The sequence below is a fragment of the Acanthochromis polyacanthus genome, chromosome 18 (assembly GCF_021347895.1).
Source record: "Acanthochromis polyacanthus isolate Apoly-LR-REF ecotype Palm Island chromosome 18, KAUST_Apoly_ChrSc, whole genome shotgun sequence".
NCBI lineage: Eukaryota > Metazoa > Chordata > Actinopteri > Pomacentridae > Acanthochromis > Acanthochromis polyacanthus.
This window is the reverse complement of record NC_067130.1, coordinates 17,400,231-17,420,514: the sequence shown is the minus strand read 5'-3', so window position 1 is coordinate 17,420,514 and position 20,284 is coordinate 17,400,231. Positions and strand designations below refer to the sequence as shown.

At 40.4% G+C, this 20,284-nt stretch overlaps 1 protein-coding gene across 4 annotated transcripts in view; it reads left to right on the top strand.

Moving 5' to 3' along the window:
* Positions 1-20,040, top strand: part of tnca (tenascin Ca) — a 68,523-nt gene extending 48,483 nt beyond the window's left edge. For 2 of the 4 annotated variants that reach the window (XM_051938665.1, XM_051938664.1), the window contains 12 exons: positions 9,474-9,746; positions 10,051-10,173; positions 11,298-11,441; positions 11,546-11,665; positions 11,804-11,947; positions 12,043-12,173; positions 14,671-14,803; positions 15,182-15,333; positions 15,506-15,602; positions 15,689-15,850; positions 18,727-18,890; positions 19,320-20,040. In XM_051938665.1, coding sequence (XP_051794625.1) covers positions 9,474-9,746; positions 10,051-10,173; positions 11,298-11,441; positions 11,546-11,665; positions 11,804-11,947; positions 12,043-12,173; positions 14,671-14,803; positions 15,182-15,333; positions 15,506-15,602; positions 15,689-15,850; positions 18,727-18,890; positions 19,320-19,430 — 1,754 coding nt within the window. In that variant the 3' untranslated portion in view covers positions 19,431-20,040. Of the gene's footprint in view, positions 1-3,332; positions 3,609-6,423; positions 6,697-6,879; positions 7,159-7,263; positions 7,537-8,188; positions 8,498-9,473; positions 9,747-10,050; positions 10,174-11,297; positions 11,442-11,545; positions 11,666-11,803; positions 11,948-12,042; positions 12,174-14,670; positions 14,804-15,181; positions 15,334-15,505; positions 15,603-15,688; positions 15,851-18,726; positions 18,891-19,319 lie in introns of all 4 variants that reach the window. The other 2 variants (XM_022197246.2, XM_022197245.2) reach the window with 2 other exon arrangements.
* The last annotated feature ends 244 nt before the right edge of the window (positions 20,041-20,284 follow it).

Below are 20,284 nucleotides of genomic sequence, written 5' to 3'. Positions count from 1 at the left end.
AAGTAAAAATGGGTGAGGAACCACAGTAATTCCAAATACAGCTGAAAAGGCCTCGCATACACCTCCCCAAAACTGTTGTATTTGGGAACAGAACCAAAACATGTGAATCAAAGTAGCCTCCGCTAATTTACAACGATCACAGATGGGGTCTACTGACGGGTAAATCTTTGACAATTTGGATTTGCTTAAGTGCACTTTATGTATTATTTTAAATTGAATGAGACAGTGTCTTGCACATATTGACGATGAGTGAATTTTTTCAAAATATCTTCCCAATAAGAGTCCGAAATATTGATTTGAAGATCCTGTTAACACATCTGTTTAATTGCTACCATTTTAGGGGAGACCAGACGGGCAATCACCCCTAACATAAAAGAAATAGCCTTTTTCTTTGTGGGGTTAAAAGACATTACCTCATCTATAGCATCATCAGGAGGTTTGTTTGGGAACCCAGGGATGGATTTGGCAACAAAATGCTGCACCTGTAAGTACCTAAAAAAATGAGATGTTGGAAGGTTATATTTATTCTGCAATTTTTCAAAAGAGGCAAATTGGTTTTCGATATATAAATCCTTAAAAGACTGTAGACCTTGCTTCTGCCATCCTTTAAATGTAACGTACTGTAAAGAAGGGGAGAAAAAACCATTGGCCGCTATAGGATTATGCAGACTCATCCGCAAAAGTTTAAAATGTTTTCGAAATTGGGTAGCGATTTTAATTGAGTTACTAACTATGGGATTTTCAATTCCTACATTTTTTGATAATGGAATGGTTGCCCCAATGAGAGATGGCAAAGAAATAGAACCAAGAGACCGTTTCTCCAGTACCACCCATGAAGGCCCCATATCATCGTATTGGTAATATACCAAATAGGATAAACAGCAGAAATTTACAGTCCAGTAGTAATAACGGAAATTTGGCAAAGCAAGGCCACCATCTCGTTTAGATTTCTGCAAATGCTCTCTGCGTAAACGTGGCTTTTTTCCATTCCAAAGAAATGATGAAATGATTGAATCCAATTTTTTAAAGTAGGTATTGGCAATGTTTATGGGGAGGCTCTGAAATAAGTAAAGGTATTTGGGCAAAACTGACATTTTAACCACATTCACTCTTCCAACTAGTGAGAGGTAAAGAGGTGACCAGGTAGACAAATCTTGTTGCGTTTTAAGTTGTAGTTTAACAAAGCTTTCTTTAAAAAGATCACAAAGGTTTGTAGTCACAGTTATACCGAGATAGACAAAACTGTATTTTGAAATTTTAAATGGAGCGTTAATTTGTGCTACTACTAAATCAGACATGTTTAATGGAACTAATTCACTCTTGTGTAGGTTTAGTTTGTAACCAGACACACTTCCAAATTTCTTACAAAGCTCCAGGACAGAAGGAATAGTCTCCTCCGCCTTGGATAAAAACAGCAGAAGATCATCAGCATACAAAGACAATTTGTTCTCAATGCCATACCTCATTATGCCACGGATTGAGTTGTTATTCCTTATAGCTATAGCCAGTGGCTCAATAGCCAAAACAAACAACAGCGGACTAAGAGGGCAGCCCTGGCGCGTACCACAGTGAAGACTGAAAGGTTTGGAATAATGATTATTAGTAAGCACCATAGCTGATGGGCAAGCATACAAAAGTTTGACCCAAGTAAGAAAGGGACCTCGAATCCCAAATCTACATAAAGCCTTAAATAAATAATCCCACTCGACTCTGTCGAACGCCTTTTCTGCATCCATAGAGAGGATGCATTCAGAATCTGTTTGGGATGGAGTATACATTATATTAAGTAAGCGACGGATGTTAAAAAAAAAAAGCGCCTGCTTTTAATAAAGCCTGTCTGGTCGGGGGATATGATCTTGGGCAGAACTCTTTCTAATCGATTAGCCAAAATCTTGGCTAGGATTTTATAATCTGAATTCAGAAGTGAAATTGGTCTGTACGACCCGCATTCCAAAGGGTTCTTGTCCTTCTTTTGTAGCAGCGTGATACAGGCCTGATTCAAGCTACTAGGCAGGATACCGTTGTTAAAAGAATCTGTAAATAATTTGGCCAAGACAGGGGTCAATACATCAGCAAACGTAGCATAGAACTCATTCGGTATACCATCCGGACCTGGTGATTTGTGAGGCCGCAATGATTTAATTGCCAGAACAATTTCACTTTGCAAAATGGGTGCATCTAAAGCGACGGTATCATCGGAAGACAATGTTGGAATTTGAAGGCCTCTAAAAAATTCAGAGAGAGATTCAGAGATATTAACATTGTCAGAGGTATACAGGTCACTATAATATCGCTGAAATGCATCATTGATTCCTTGTTGATCTGTGATAGTAGTTCCATCTTGTAATGTAATGCCATTAATAGTTTGTTTGGCCCTTGTAGTTTTTATTTGTCTTGCCAAAAGTTCACCAGTTTTTTCTCCATGTTCATAACTATTAGTTCGGTTCTTCAACAGCAAGTATTCTACAGAATGTGAGGCAAGTAAATCATGCTCCATATGAAGTTTTAACCGTTCTTTATACAAATTTGGAGAAGGGTTTTGAGAATTCCTAATGTCCAAGTCGATTATTTGTTTTTCCAATTCGTTTTGTTTTTGAATAGAATCACGCTTTTTTTTGACCGCATATGAAATTATTTGGCCCCTGAGATAAGCTTTTAAAGCTTCCCACACTGAGGCAATCGCAACATCTGATGTCATATTGATTTCTAAGAACATAGAAATTTGATCAGAAATGAACTTGATAAAATTATCGTCGCTTAATAAAAGGGAGTTCAATCTCCAGAGTCGTCTGGGAGAGTTTACTATTGTTCTGTTTTTATTGTTTTTATTTTTATCTTTTTTAATTATCTGTTTTTATTTCTGTATACAGCACTTTGACGGAAAGCGCTTTATAAATAAAGTTATTATTATTATTATTATTATTATTAATAAAATGTTTTAAATAAAGAAAACAAATAATTTTAAAAATATCAATATGGCTAGATTATGGTAATAAAATGGAAATTTCATGGTCAGTGTTTTGGAAAAAAATATTTTAAGATTAAGTAACTTAAAGATTGTTTTTTCTCAAAATATTCTGACTGTCATAAAAATTCTGCATAAATTCTCAAAAACTTTGGTTTGGTATGAAAAAATTCTTTGCTTTTTTTTGTAATTAAAAAAAAATTGATTGGCATAATGGTTTGACTTTTGTCTCAGAATCAGAGATTTCCTTCCCCTGCTCTGGCCCTAGTACTCTGTTTTCTTTTTTAAATAAATAATGTGCCTTAAATAAACTGAATAACCGTTCTTGCTGTCCAGCTGACCCCAGTCTGATCTGTCTATCTACCAGCGGAGCTGAATCCAATGGTGGTGAACCTCACCATCTCTGACAATACATGGGACAGCTTCACTGCGTCCTGGAGCCCCTCCGGTGGGGAGTTTGACAGCTTTGTCATTGAGGTAACAAACCTGGACAATTTCGCAGAGAGCCAGAACCTCACTCTGTCTGGAGACGCTTTAAGCCTGGGCATCTCTGGGCTCAATCCCAACACCAGCTACATGGTTGGCCTGTATGGGATGTATCAGGGCTCCTTCCTGGAGCCTGTGTACACTGAAGCCACCACAGGTACCTGCAACTTGCAGTGTTGCAGCATTTTGTCCTCAGAGCTTTCTTTCTTTCCATTATTAATTTGAATCTTTCCATTCCAGTGCAGCACACACATACATGTCTCTGTTGTCCCACTCACAGTGGAGCGTCCACACCTCGCTGCATGAAACGAGAACACCATAATAACCTAATTTCACTGTCCGACACCCCAGCCACAGTGCACTGTGCTGCTTCATCTTAACCAACATACCATCCTTCACCCTCCAGCCACTGTGTCTGTCTCGCTGAGAGAGGGCAGGGTGATGGGCAGCCATCACTGAGCCGAGCAAACGCCCCTCCAATGTTCAGCCTCATCCGCTCCCTCCATTCCAGTTACCAAAGTGCATGATGCCCCTGCCCTCCCCCTGTCACCCCTGCATCGTGGTCCGGTCTGACGCTGATGTGCTGCAATGATTGCAAAAGCAAACCAATAACTCTCCCCTTCCGCCCGCCCGCCATCTAGTGACAGCGTGACCATCTAATTTCATCCCATCAGCCCGCATTCAGTGTGTAATTGATTAACCTTGAGCGATCATTTGCCTGTGGATGTGCGAGTGCTCACAGTATGTGTGAGTATTCATGTCATCTGACTTCTTTCGGTCTGTGTGAATGACACTGAGGTAGCTTGTCCATTCTGATGTTGACTTTCACAGAACATCAAAGTAAATATCCTCATTTCCTTTTGAACTACTAGGTGGCAAATGATAAAATCTTCTTGTCGTTATCAAGGTAAAAAGCAAATATGACATAATCTGAGGTTAACAGTAACGCCACCTTGTTTCACATCAGAGCTACACTTTCTGTTGCGTGTTTGCATGAAGATATTTCCTCATAGCATGTAAGATGTTTTGTTAAATTTAACTTTGGCTCTAACTCCTTGCCTTGAATTGCTCTTGTGCAGCATTTTACAGAATTTACCCTTAAACTAACAGATCATCTGCATGATCAGATCGTGCTCCATATGCATGAAGTCTTGCTCCTTAGTCACATTTTTACATTTAAATCAACACTTAATTCTTAAACTTACAGGCCACTGGGTTTAAGCTATTTACCATGAAGGCTTTTTAAGCTTCTCTCCTTGCCATTAATTACATGTTGCTTACTAGCATTATAATTATTATTATATTATTATTTTAGAAAAACACATCCACTTAAGCCCACATTATTTATTCTCATGCCAGATTTTGACATACAGTCTTGGGGATAGAAGTGACATAAAAAGTGAAAAATGACAGTGAGACATTATAAGTAATAATGAAACATTTCAACCATTTCTGTGCTTTTATTGATTTGCTTTTGCCACCACATCAATCAAACAGTTTTTATTAGCAATCTTGCCATGTCTCCACTGGGATTTTGCTCGTCTTTGTGATGATCTCCAGCTCTTTGAGGTTGAAGGGTTCCTCACCATCACTCTGGTCTTCATGTCCTGCACAGATTCTGGATGGATTCAGCTCTGGATTCTTTCTGTGCTGCTCCAATATTTTCATTCTTATTAACTATTACTTCACCATTTTGGCTTTATGTTTCAGATCATCGTCTTGTTAAAAGCTTCAGTGCTGCCCCAAGGCATGTTTTTCTGCATCTGCCTGATGTTTTCATTGAGGATCTTTATATTGTCCTCTTCTCTCGTGATGCTGTTTACTTTGACAAGGTTGTCTGTTCTGTTGGCTGTAAAACAATCCCAAAGCATTACATTCCCATCACCGTGTTTGACTGTGAAGATGGTGTTCTTGGGGTTTAATGCTCCTTCTTCTTCTTCTTTCTTTCATCTTTGTGTCCAAACAGCCCTATTTTCATCTCATCTGGCCAAAGAGCAGATGACCAGAAGCTTCAAACGTGTTCAGCTAAGTTTTTCCATACGTGTCTCAGAGAAGTGGCGTCCTGCTTGGTCTTCTTCCATAGACGTCAGCCTTGTTTAGTGCCTGGTGAGATGTTGCTTAGATTTTTGAGGATGATCTTGATGATGGCCTTTGGATTCTTCTCTTTGTGGTCTTCTCTACCATTCTTACCAGTGCAGGAGTCATTATTGTCATCCTGCCATGTCTTTTGAGAAGAGATTCCTCACAGTATGAACCTCCTTGGACTTCGAGATTCTGCTTTTCACTGTGGCCACTGGCATAACACTTTGATATGTTTTTTTAGTCTTTCACTGCCTTGTGAGCAGCCACAATGAGCAGCTCACTCTCAGTGATGGACCTTAATGTTGAGCTCACAGAGCTTTTTGGTTCTCGCAACAACTTGCAGTTGGATAATGACGGACTAGAGAAATGCTGCATCAGCTGTTCTAAGTTTGTAATGTTTTAGAACTCTCTAGAACATGGTAGAAATTAACAGGGCCATTTGGAATGTTGCAGAAATACCATTTTCTCAAAACCAATTCACAAGAGTAAGGATAACTTTGGACAAGTCTTACGGTTTTATGTCACTTCTATATCGTGTTTCCAGCAAGAAGAAACCTGTTTGTCAGATAAAATTTCTCTATAAATCAAATTTGGCATTGGTATAAGTAGCTTAGCTTAACAGTATATGCAATTAAAATTCAAGCTGCTATTTAATTTATGGTGGGGTATTTTTTATTTTCATTTTTATGCATAAATATATGCATGTATTTAATCTTTTACGAAGCTACTCAGACTATGAGGAATTGCTGTTGGTGGTGGTGAGTGTCCTGCTATGCTATATTTTTGAAGGATAATCAGTCAATCAGCTGTCCATAATTTATCTCTCATTTAGACATGTGTGTTCTGCAGAATGGCTGTGATGAAAATCTAACAATCGTTTCTTTCTTTAGTGAAACAACCAGTGATTGGCAAACTGTATATCTCAAACTTAACGTCAGAGAGCTTTTCAATCCTCTGGAACAACACTGAAGGAGAGTTTGATGGTTTTGTCTTGGAGATAATTGATTCTGATTGGCTGGTGGAGCCAAAGGAACATAACATATCCCGCAATGTCCAGTCCCATGATGTCACAGGGCTCCGGCCCAGCACTGATTACGTAGCCTACCTCTATGGGACATACAAGGGATCTCGAACAAGTGCTGTCAGTATTGTTGCATCAACAGGTATTTAGATTTTATATGTATTTAATTTACAAAATATTGATTTATGATCATTAATTCCATTGCTATCTGCATTGTTAAGTTGACATGGGCCAGTATGCATTCACTGGATTTTAAAAAAGAGACACATACCTGCTTTTTATTTCAACAAATGAATATCTACCATATTTTTCTCTCCCTCTGTAGCTGAAGAGCCTGATTTGTCCAAGCTAGTTGTTTTTAACATTACCTCAGACAGATTCTCTCTGTCATGGCTGACAGGAGAGAGGGCTTTTGATAAGTTTATAGTAGAAGTCAGGGAGTCTGCTTTGCCCTCGCAGGCGATGGGGCGCGCTCTACCCGGAGACGTGCGCTCCACAGTAATGGCCGGGCTCAAAGCGAGTACAAGCTACAACATAAAGCTGTACGCCAGCGTTGGTGACGGTGGACAGAACACTCAGCCTCTGTTCGCTGTAGCTACAACAGGTATCCCATTACATGCATTTCTGAACACTGCATGTACCAACCACATTGTTACATACGTGCACCAAGGACAATACAACTGAAAAGCCATGTTCTTCTTTTATTCAGAGGACGTCCCACAGTTGGGGCCCATAGCTGCTTCATCTGTGAGTCCACATAACCTGAGCTTGTCCTGGAACACTGTGTCAGGCCACTTTGACGGCTTTGTTGTCCGGGTCACTGACTCTGAGCAGCAGTCTGACCCACTGGAGTTCAGACTGCCGGGTGAAATCCGTAACTTTGTGGTCTCAAACCTGATGGACGCCACTGGCTATGATATTGAACTGTACGGTATTTCTCATGGGCGCCACACTCCCTCTGTGTTAGCCCACGCTGTCACAGGTACTACGTATTTTACTCATCCTTTACTCTAATAGTTCAATTATAGTGAAAACCGCATGTGTATTTTATTTATCAAATCACATTTGTCTCCTGTTGTCCAACAGAATAATTATTAGGAAAATATTGTAACTTTAACCAGTATTTGTTGTCTGCAGATTTAAAGCGTGGAATGCATTAGGAGTGAAACTGGCATCATAAGCAGCTTTTGTTTTTCGTTTGAGAGTCACCAGTCTCACATAGGGAGGGCTATCTCCTCAGCACTGTGCTTTGTATTTCTGTAAACCAACCACAATGATCTTGTGCAGAGCTTATAGACTTTATATCTTGTGATAAATGTCTTAGACTTATTTTAGTGAGCATTTGACTTCTTGTCTTGGTCCAGACAATATCCAAACTGAAATCCAAAATGTCGCTTCAACAACCTTTTGGTGAGGAAGAATGGAGCATGCCGGATTTGCTCCTAATGTGTTTTGGCCTTTAAATTCTGGAGATATTCTACTTTGAATCTGGTGGCAACTCTTCTTTTGCTCCTAAAAAAGAATAGTAGCACACTGGAAGAAGTAGCTCTGTCTTTGCTTTTGCAACCATTGCACGCATTGTCCTCCTAATAAATTCTCATTCCCCATCCAATCAAACTCACCCTCCCTCCCAGCTCCCTTGCCTAAAGTGGAAAACTTGACCATTTCCAACATAACCCCCTACGGCTTCCGTGTGTCTTGGGAGGTGAAGCAGTCGCTGCAGCAGGAGGAATTAGCGCCTTCTAGTGGTGGCTTCAGCAGTTTCCACATAGTGGTGACCGACTCCGGCTGGCTGCTGGAGCCGCAGGAGTTCACTGTGCCTGGAAACCAAAGTCACCTGGACATCTGGGGCCTCATCACCGGCATAGGCTATGAGGTCAGGCTGACCGGGGTGTCAGAGTCAGGGCTTCTCTCTCGGCCTCTGACGACAGTGGCTGTGACAGGTACCACTCACAGTGCACTGGCAGGCCTCTCGTCTTACTAAAAAGCCAGACTTCTTATGTTGCTGTGTACATATATAATAGTTCAACTCTTTGATCCTGTTCTGAAGTTTCACTGTCACAACATGGCAAAGTTCCTGGAGACCCATGCTTTATTTATAATAATTGTAATGCATTATGTGACAAAGTAGTCTGAATTTTGATAGTTTTTGGTCGATGCCATGTTTTGATGGTGAGGCTTCAGCTCTTACCTAACCCTAACTCAGATTTATAACAACTTTTTTTTTCCAGAATGAGATCACTTTTCCTTTTTTAAGCATTCCCTTGGTATGCAGCTGCAAGGAAGAGACGTGGAGCTCCTGTCCGTCTCTTCTCGTCTCCAAAATATGAGCAAGCATATCTGTTTGTTTTCATATTTTAAAATGTGTTTTCCTTTCATTAGTTATTTACTCATGTTTGTGGCTGAAATCCAATCATGGTTGCCTTATCATGCTGGTTAGTGCATCAGATTAGATGCAAGCCACCAACTAAAATTAAAATGTTCATATGAAGGAAAACACTGATAAATCAATAGATCTTCTGAGCATGAAATGTCTGTTGATTTAACTTCTAATCTAATTTGTTTCGTTACCTTTGATTGCACTGACTGCATCGAGGCCGGCCTTGAGGAAGCATGGGGACCTCGTCTCAACTGGTGTTTGCTGAAATCCTTCTGACAGATTCGTTAACTGACAAAAATAAACCTCTACAACAAGCATCTTGTCTTTTCATCTTCCACAAAGTTTGCCTCTGTCATCCCTACGCTGCGTGTTTGACTGATTCACACTAACGGATGCCTTAGCATGGCCAATCGGAGGTGGTGGGAACATAGTCCTTTCTGCCACCTGGAAATCATCTCTCCTGATTGCTGACTTCTTCCAAACTTTGATTATTGCTGGGAAAACACCAAACCTACTGCAATGTCTCCTTGTCTAACCAGAGGCTGAGCCGGAAGTGGATCATCTCTTTGTGTCGGACATCACAGCTGACAGTTTCCGTCTGTCGTGGGCGGCTGATGAAGACCTGTTTGACAGATTTGTGATCAAAATAAGAGACAGCAAAAGATTAGCCCATCCTCAGGAGTTCAACGTTGGCGGTGAGGAGCGAACCAAGGTTCTAACTGGACTCATGGGTGGCACTGAATATGAAATCGAACTTTATGGTGCCACACTGGAACATCGGTCTCAACCTATTACAGGGGTTGCTCAGACAGGTATATGAACAACACTGCAAAGTGTGCAGCTTCATACTAATAATAGTAAAACTTTGTGGGTCTTTGGTGTTACGTCAGCTTGCAGAGAGCTGAACCCAGAGTCCCATTACTCATCTTCACTCCTCAGGTTTAGGCCAAACTCCACGTGTGTCTCTAATGGAAAATGCTATGTCTTTAGTTTAAGTTGGATTCCATGAGCTGAAGGGTTTCGTTTTCCTGCAGTGACATATTTTTTTCACCTTAATTCATCTTTTTTTTCCCCCACTGTTTTCCTGTCTGCGTGTATCCATTTACATTCTGCCAGGCCTGAGCACCCCACGAGGACTTCACTTCTCTGAAGTCACTGACTCTTCAGCCATAGTTCACTGGTCCATGCCTCGCTCCCCAGTGGATAACTACCGCATCACTTATGTGCCATTTGAAGGAGGTAAGAGGTCAATCTGGGGTGTGGCATTTCTGCTGGTAACTGCTGGTTTAAACTGTATTTACTACTTAAATAAGGATTCTAATTAATTTCTGTATTCAGTTCAATAAATATTTCAGTGTAATTTTGGTCAAATCCCAGTAAACTTTTGGACAGATTGCCATGCATTGCAATGCAGATTTCCATGTCTTGAGTGATAGTTTTGGTGGTCATCTGACCATTTAACAAGCACCATCAGTTCAAAACTCTAATTTTGCAAAACACCTCTTTTTCCAGTGTTAAAACATCTTTAGGCACTTGGAAAAATGTTATACATGCTGGTTCCATGTTCTTACAATTTTTGTCAGATAAATAATTTTAAAAAACTTATTTTTTGTGATTTGTGGTGTAACATTTTTGAATTCTCTCTACTTCAAGCCATGGTTATGCAAGACTTGAAAATTTGAATTAAAAAAACAGGGAAAAGTAAGTAAAAACGTGACAGGAGCAAAAAACTAAGAACTCCTCTGGGTTCAGAGGGTTAAAATAGAATCCAGAGGAGCATTTTAGCAATGTTTTAAAAATATCTGTCCATACTAACTCATACTAGGAAATTGTGTGATTACTCATGTACACTGGGCATGTGGGTCCTGGTGTAAACAGAAAACAGATGGTTGGTTTCTTCAGTTGTTTAAAATACTCTGCGTGAAGAACAGCAATGGTGAAAATTTAGATCAGAGATCACCTAAACTTTGCTATCCATGTTGGACAAACCACTGGTTGTCAAGGCTGATGTCTCTATTTTCATCTGGAAAACAGTCACAAAATAGCATTGTGATGAATCAAGGAATGACATGTTGTTACTATTAAAACCCAGTCAGTAAGTAAAATTAAATGTCTGAATCATGGATTCCAAAAATGCAGACTTAAATGTAACCAAAGAGTTCTCAACCTACAACATGGCCAGCAGTGTTTTCGAAATTCTCAGTTTTTAGGGTCCTAAAATGGCAGTATAATGTAGATGGTAGGTGTTAACATAGAAGTTGTGATTTTAGAATGAAAGAGTAATACTGTGGATGTCTCTTAAATCTGTCACCATTGGACCAACCTTGTATTTTTATGCATCTTTTGTTCTCTTTCTTTCACAGGAAGCCCGATGACTGTGACTGTGGACGGAGGTGTGTTTAAAGCTTTGCTGCCCAACATGATTCCTGGAAAGATGTACCAGGTGACTGTGAGTGCTGTGAAGGGTCTGGAGGAAAGCGACCCCAGCACAGACACAATAACCACAGGTTGGCTCTCCTCTGTTCTTATGCAACACTCACATTAGCAACGCTGGGGTCTTTTCGAGGAAAACTGAAAACCTTCTGTCTCTCTTCCTGTTTGTGTGCTCCAGCTTTGGACAGACCTCAGGGCCTGACTGCAGTTAATGTCACTGACACATCAGCCTTGTTGCTGTGGCAACCATCTGTAGCCACTGTCGATGGCTACGTCATCACATACAGGGCTGACTCAGGTTTGTCTGCTGTCTTTCTTGTTAATTACCTTATCTATTTACAATTATGAAGCCAGTCTTCATCAAACAGGTTCAGTATTGAATCTGTGTCACAAGCTTGCTTTTCTCTGACTGCACGTTGCGATTCCTGTCTTCCAGTTTCCCCAGTGGTGGAGCATGTTTCTGGGAACATAGTGGAGTTTGAAATGGGCTCTCTGGTCCCAGGAACCCACTACACAGTCGGAGTTCATGCAGTAAAACAAGTTCAGAAAAGTGGCTCTGCTGTCACTGAATTCACCACAGGTAGGTGCAGATAGAACATTTATCTGGATTATTATGTAATAAGGAAACATTGATTTTTCAAGCCACGGTGGCTTTGCTGAATGCTGTGTTTGCAGATGTGGATCCTCCTCGTGATCTGACAGCTGTTAACATTCAAACTGACAGTGCGACTCTGACGTGGAGGCCACCTCACGCTGCTGTCACCGGTTACGCTCTCACCTTCTCCTCTGCTGATGGTACAATTAGGGTACGTACATGTCCACATACGTTCAGTCAACAGAGTAGAGCTGATGATGTAGGAAAAAAAACCTGACATTGTGATAGTTTGATTTTCTGTGATATACCCTCACTGGCCTCTTTATTAGGTTCATCTTGCTAGTAAATGATTGGGCTCTCTTTTCCCTTCAGAACTGTCTTAATTCTTTGCTGCATAGATAGAAAAAAGTGTTGGAAACATTCCTCAGAGATTTTTATCCATATTGACATGATAGCATCATGGTGCTGCAAATTTGTCAGCTGCACATCCATGATGCCAGGACCACCACATCCCAAAGGTTCTATTGGATTGAGATTTAGTGACTGTGGAGGCAGTACAATGAGCTCACTGTCATATTCGAGAAACTGGTTTGGGATGATTTGAGCTTTGTGACATGGTGACTTATCCTGCTGGAAGTAGCCATCAGAAGATGGTTCACTTTGATCGTAAAGGGATGGACATGGTTCGCAACAATACTCAGGTGGACTGTGGTGTTTAAACGATGCTCAGTTGCTACTAAGGGGACCAAAGTGTGCCAAGAAAATATCCCCCACACCATTACACCAGCAGCAGCAGCCTGAACCTTTGAGACAAGGCAGGAAGGATTCATTCTGACCATCTGAATGCCGCAGCTGAAATGGAGACCCAACAGACCAGGCAACATTTTTTCAATCTTCTATTGTCCAATTTTGGTGAGCCTGTGTGAACTGTAGCCTCAGTTTCCTGTTCTTAACTGACAGAAGTGGTCTTCTGCTGCTGTAGAACATCTTCAAGGTTCAACATGTTGTGCATTCAGAGATGGTTTTCTGCATTCCTTGGTTGTAACCAGCGGTTCTTTGAGTTCCTGTTGCCTTTCTATCATCTCCAATCAGTCTGCTCATTCTCCTCTGACCTCTCACATCAACAAGGCATGTTCATCCACACAACTGCCGGTCACTAGATAGTTTCTGTTTTTCGGACCATTCTTTGTAAACCCTAGAGGCGATTGTCTGTGAAATCCCAGTAGATGAGCGGTTTCTGGAATACTCAGACAAGCCCTAAATCCCGTTTCTTCCTCATTCTGATGCTTGGTTTGAACTTCAGGAAGTTGTCTTGATCATGTCTACATGTTTAAATGCATTGGGCTGCTGCCATGTGATTGGTTGATTAGCTATTTGTTTTAACAAGCAATTGAAGAGGTGTACCTAATAAAATGGCCTGGAGTGTATATTGCAATATGAAGAAATATCTTAGTAAATATCGCATGAGTATAACTTACCAGCTGCAAGATTCAGTCTGTGACTAAAGCATTGCAGCCTCAGCTTGTTCAGGGCAACAGAATCCATCATATTCATCAAATTAAGAACTATTGCTGCAGCTTTTCTCATTCCATTGCGATGTTTTGACTTATATGATGATGCAGGGGAAAACGGAACTTTCCAGTTATTGGTTCTCATTAAAAAAATGTGACAGTCAGAGCTCCTTTGTCTGACTGGACCACAAGTGCATTGTAATTGCACAATATTCCCCTTGTGACAGATCTGTTTCAGCTTGTGTCTTGCATTTTTATACAGCTCTGGGATGGCAACTTTACAAACTTGTCAAGTGACTGGATCATGCTTGTTGGTGTCATATGTTTCACAAAGCAAAAAATGATCACTTCCACGGTTTTTCTGTGTTGTTTGGAAACTTTGACAAAATAATCCAAAATGATACTTTGCTTTTGATGTCTGATCCTGATTTACACTCTGCACACAGAGCTTTGTATGTCGAGCTGAATTAAATAGTCAAACAAATTCGTCAGCTTGGCTCACCAAATTTTTCTTTTCAGTATGTTTTCTTGCTCATTTTGATGCACACACATGGAGCCCACACACTCTTGAAAATCAAGTTAAAAAAAAAACAACAATCTCCTCGTATCCATCTTTAGGTCAGAGTAAATGATGCTGTATCTTTGAGCAGGCAGACTTTCATTGTGGATTCATGGAACTGAGAACAGTTTGAGTTTTGTTTTAGTATCAAGCAAGAAAAAAGTAGTAAAATAGGAATATTGTTGATTTGACTTAATTGTAAAATAGCATTATTTTACATGCACACATTGCAGTGTCAGTGCTGAAACAGTATATCATGTAGAGCTGACTTTTTAACAGATTTACATCAACATGCTGTCAGCTTGAGGTCTGATTTACTTCTTCTTGTCAGCAACTGCTTTGAGCTTCGGAAAAGTAAAAAACGTGACCATTCAAAACCTGCTTTTGAACATAACTTTTCATGCAAAATAACTTAAACTGTCAACTTGCATACATGTTATCAATAAATTACAAAATAAAAGCAGCAATATTTTTACTGTGATGGATTCTTGTCTGCACGGCTGCATAATGCATAAACCAGTAGAATTCATTTGAAAAATGGTCACAGTCATGCAAGGAATGTCAATTTAGTACTTCTGTCTCCACTATGGCGTTACTCTGTGTAAATGCTTTGTGCTTCTGTGTGTGCATGTGTTCAGGAAGTGGTTCTGAGCCCAACGGCGTCCTCTTATAGCATGTCCCAGCTGACTGGATCCACAGAGTACAACGTGAGGCTTCAAGCCATCGCTGGAGCCCAGAGGAGTCGCCACGTCACCACCAACTTCATGACCAGTAAGGATGACAACAAACCTCTCCTCAATCATTTTTTATGTAGCACGGAAATTGAACAGATCCGGATCTGCTGCTACTTTGATGAAGGGTTTGGTGATGAGTTACGCAACAGTCCAGATGCACATTAGACAGATATTCCTTTTTCTAACCCAAATTCCTCTCGGTTAATGTGATATTCCAGGCAGATCACCTGAGCTTATTTTTCATTCTGCTCGAGCTGCATTGATGGAAAAACCTTTTATTTTTCCTTTTTCAAACCCGTCTTTCTTTCCAAGGTCCTCTCTCTCACACGATACTGTTCACTAACGGGGATGAAGATCAAGCAACTGAGCCCTCTCAGGTCTCTAAGATGATGTCTTTTTAATATGTGCTTCTCAGTTGGACAGCTGTATAGGCGTCCCAAAGACTGTGCTCAGATTTTACTGAATGGAGAGACGACCTCTGGTCTGTACACCATCTATATCGGAGGGGAGGAGACGCAGGCCATCCAGGTGTACTGTGACATGACGACAGACGGCGGAGGATGGCTGGTGAGCAAATCAACCTGCTGGATTACAATGAAAGGCAGTTTGAAACCATAATTCACAGTGAATCAATGTGCGATGCCTGTTTTTCTGTTGATGCATGATAGATAGCACCACAGAGGCCCCGGCCGGGCTTGTTATGATTATTGTGACGCTCATGAAAGTCAGTCCTCTTCAGGTTTTTGTCCGACGCCAGAATGGAAAGCTGGAATTCTTCAGGAACTGGAAGAACTACACTGCTGGCTTTGGTAACATGAACGATGAGTTTTGGCTGGGTAAGAGCACTTCTTCTTGTATTATTTACTTTCATTCCCCTGCTCAGCCCCTCCTGACTCACACACATATTAAACCTGGGTTATAGGTCTCTCCAATCTCCATAAAATCACGTCTTCAGGCCATTATGAGCTTCGAGTGGACTTGAGGGATAACGGGGAGTCAGCCTACGCTCAGTATGACAAGTTCACAATTGCAGAGCCAAGAACACGCTATAAACTCTACATAGGAGCCTATAGTGGAACAGCAGGTGGGTATTACTGTGAAGCAATCCTTTGACACTTTGGGAAGTACATTTATTCACTTAGCTGCCAAGATTAGGAGGAGAAAATCAACAGCAGTCTTATAAGGTGGATAAAGACGGGAAATAAGGGGAAAAGACTTGCTTGGCTCTGAACTGATTTACATGTTAGTTTGACATGTAGCAAATCCAAAGTGCTAAAATGACCAGTTGTGGTTTGGGGCTATTTCTTATCCAGATGTAGTGACCATAGTCCAGAGTCTTGTCATCACAGTGAAACAGCCAGTGGAGACTCCAGGACAGTCTGATCAAACAAATCTAATAGTGGGGTTGAAAGGTGCCACAAAGTGGATTTCGTTACCTTTGGATATAGTCAGGTTAACAGACTCCCACTGTTTCCAGTCTTCATGCTCATGGAAATCTTGGAAAATTTGAGACTGGTTCAACTAGAATGTTTAGATCAGTGTTGTGTGTGAAAAACAAACATGTGGAGTTTGAGGGCTGTAGTCTGCAGGATGACTGTGTAGATTTGGACATCACAGCTGAACAACTAACATGGCAAAGTATCTAAAACAGCAGCTAACTTGTTTGCCTCACATTTCTGATTAGTTCAACGCTTAATATACACACGTGGACAAAATTGTTGGTACCCCTCAGTTAAAGAAGGAAAAACCCACAATTCTCACTGAAATCACTTGAAACTCACAAAAGTAACAATAAATAAAAATTTATTGAAAATTAAATAATCAAAATCAGCCATCACTTTTGAATTGTTGATTAACATAATTATTTAAAAAAAACAAACTAATGAAATAGGGCTGGACAAAAATGATGGTACCCATAACTTAATATTTTGTTGCACAACCTTTTGAGGCAATCACTGCAATTAAACGATTTCTGTATTTGTCAATGAGCGTTCTGCAGCTGTCAACAGGTATTTTGGCCCACTCCTCATGAGCAAACAGCTCCAGTTGTCTCAGGTTTGATGGGTGTCTTCTCCAAATGGCATGTTTCAGCTCCTTCCACATATGTTCAATGGGATTCAGATCTGGGCTCATAGAAGGCCACTTTAGAATAGTCCAACGCTTTTCTCTCAGCCATTCTTGGGTGTTTTTGGCTGTGTGTTTTGGATCGTTGTCCTGTTGGAAGACCCATGACCTGCGACTGAGACCAAGCTTTCTGACACTAGGCAGCACATTTCTCTCCAGAATGCCTTGATAGTCTTCAGATTTCATCGTACCTTGCACACTTTCAAGACACCCTGTGCCAGATGCAGCAAAGCAGCCCCAAAACATTACTGAGCCTCCTCCATGTTTCACCGTAGGGACAGTGTTCTTTTCTTCGGATGCTTGGTTTTTGAGTCTACGAACATAGAGTTGATGTGCCTTACCATAAAGCTCCAGTTTGGTCTCATCTGTCCAAAGGACATTCTCCCAGAAGCTTTGTGGCTTGTCAACATGCATTTTTGCAAATTCCAGTCTCGCTTTTTTATGAGTTTTTTTCAGCAGTGGTGTCCTCCTTGGTCGTCTCCCATGAAGTCCACTTTGGCTCAAACAACGACGAATGGTGCGATCTGACACTGATGTACCTTGGCCTTGGAGTTCACCTTTAATTTCTTTGGAGGTTGCCCTGGGCTCTTTGGATACAATTCCAACGATCCGTCTCTTCAATTTGTCATCAATTTTCCTCTTGCGGCCACGTCCAGGGAGGTTGGCTACTGTCCCGTGGGTCTTGAACTTCTGAATAATATGAGCCACTGTTGTCACAGGAACTTCAAGCTGTTTAGAGATGGTCTTATAGCCTTTACCTTTAAGATGTTTGTCTATAATTTTTTTTCGGATGTCCTGGGACAATTCTCTCCTTCGCTTTCTGTTGTCCATGTTCAGTGTGGTACACACCTTTTCACCAAACAGCAGGGTGACTACTTGTCTCCCTTTAAATAGGCAGACTGACTGATTATGAGTTTGGAAACACCTGTGATGTCAATTAAATGACACACCTGAGTTAATCATGTCACTCTGGTCAAATAGTTTTCAATCTTTTATAGAGGTACCATCATTTTTGTCCAGGCCTGTTTCATTAGTTTGTTTTTTTTTAATAATTATGTTAATCAACAATTCAAAAGTAATGGCTGTTTTTGATTATTTAATTTTCAATAAATTTTTATTTATTGTTACTTTTGTGAGTTTCAAGTGATTTCAGTGAGAATTGTGGGTTTTTCCTTCTTTAACTGAGGGGTACCAACAATTTTGTCCACGTGTGTAGTTCGGTTTTCAGAAATGATATGAATATGGGCAGGTGAACGCTGATCTGCTTCAATTCTATTCTTATCCTTTTGTAACCAAGTTAAAGTTATTTAAAATGCTGCAAAAGCTTACTTTTTATGTCATTTTTGATTTCTGCTTTTAGGGTAATCGGGCTAGTAGTAATGCATTCATTGTACTGTAGAACATTTAGTTTATTCAAAATAACATGCAGATTATTTACCCCATCAGTTGGTATAAGAGTCGGTATGATTGCAGTCAACCAGGATTTTCTTCAGCTGACAGCTGTAGATTCTTCATTTCTGCTTTGGTTGATGGCAGCTGGATAAGCTATCAGGAAAAAAGTCCAACTACCATCCAAAATGATCCCATGTTGTGCAACCGGTTGTAAAAATACACGTGAACTAAAATAAATTGTGTAAAATTAGTGATTTTTTTTAATTTAACATTTTCAAATTTTACAGATCTAATCAGCTTTTAAAGGATTAAATTCAATCATTAAATATTTTTCCCAAATACAGCCGTTAACTTATCAGATTGTTAACAGAATGTATTCACACGTTTCACGTGTGGAGTCAATGATCAACTCCTAAGCCTAACTGTCGTTTAATGTGTTATCAGGTGACTCCATGACCTACCACCAGGGTCGGCCCTTCTCCACCTACGACAACGACAACGATATCGCTGTGACCAACTGCGCCTTGTCCTACAAAGGTGCCTTCTGGTATAAAAACTGTCATCGTGTCAACCTCATGGGGAAATATGGTGACACCAGTCACAGTAAGGTATGTCAACTCTATTTTACCTGGAAACACATTTTTAACAGAAGTAAATTAAAGCTGTCTTCCATCATTTATACAGTCCTGATGATGGGTTTATTTAGCTCAGTTTTTAACTTTTTTTTGTCATTTTCCTTCCAGTTGTGCTTTTCATCCTCTCAAAATATGTCAGTTTTCCCATTAGGAAGATGATTTCTTCTAGCATTATCAGCTATTGGTCAATAGTTTTTTTTTTTACTGCTGACAGTATTAAACCAAATACCTGTAGCTTTTATTAACAGAGAAATTTGAGATATAGCATGATTTATCTCACTGGCAGTTGATACTCGTGAGCCCTTCAATAAATAAGATTTTCCTGGAAAACCTGCTTCTTTTTCACCGTCGGATGAGTGACTGATGTGTCAGTTTCCCATGATTTGTGGTGTTTTTCCACAGGGGATCAACTGGTTCCACTGGAAAGGCCACGAACACTCAATCCAGTTTGCAGAGATGAAGATCAGGCCGGCCAACTTCAGAAATTTTGAGAGCCGAAAAAAGCGATCATAGACTCGTGAGCCCCTCCTCCTCCTCTTCTGCACCTCATCTCCAGCCATCAACACTCCCTCGTCTTTAAATCGCTCTCTGACACAAACACAAACCCAGGCACGTTGTCATTCAGTTCTGGCTGAGAGAAATGAAACCTGGTGACATTACACCAAAGAATCATTTGAGAATTAGCCGTTTTTGCATAGCTGTCCCAATTTGGCGCTGTTGTTACATGTGATTGTGTTTGTGCGTTCCCAAAGAAAGTAGCTGTAGATTTGTTTGATTGCTGTGAATGGACATACATGTGTTACCGGGACCAAAACATTCTGCATTCATCTGTAAAATTTAAGAGTAAAAAGGATCCACTGAATCAGTGAGATGTCATGGGCACATAATCACGAGGCATCGCATCCCCTGAAAAAATTGGAAAGTTCTTCCATCGTAAATTGAATTCTTGACAAGAATAGAGTCTTAAAATCTTAATGAGCATAAATTAAATGTAAAGTTTACTGTACAACCATCCACTAACACTATTCATATTTAAATTTTGATTTAAATATTTTGATAGAGAGAAAAAAAAGATTTGATGCTCTGTAACCTTCAGTACAAATAAAAATGTTAGTTTGATAAATGTGTGTGTGAGCTCTTCTTATTGGTGAACTAGTTGCACATCCAGTCCAGCAGATGGCAGTGTTTACTCTCTGTGTAGTCCTGCACTGCCTGTATGTGCATTTTGTCGTCGTGGTTGATGGTAAGTACCCAAAATATGTCTCACTGAAGGTGTCTGCAGGTCTTATGGTTGTACAATGCACTGAGCTGAGGTTTCTCAAGCTCTTAAAAAGCTTTAAATTACATAGTTTGTCAGCTACAGTAGC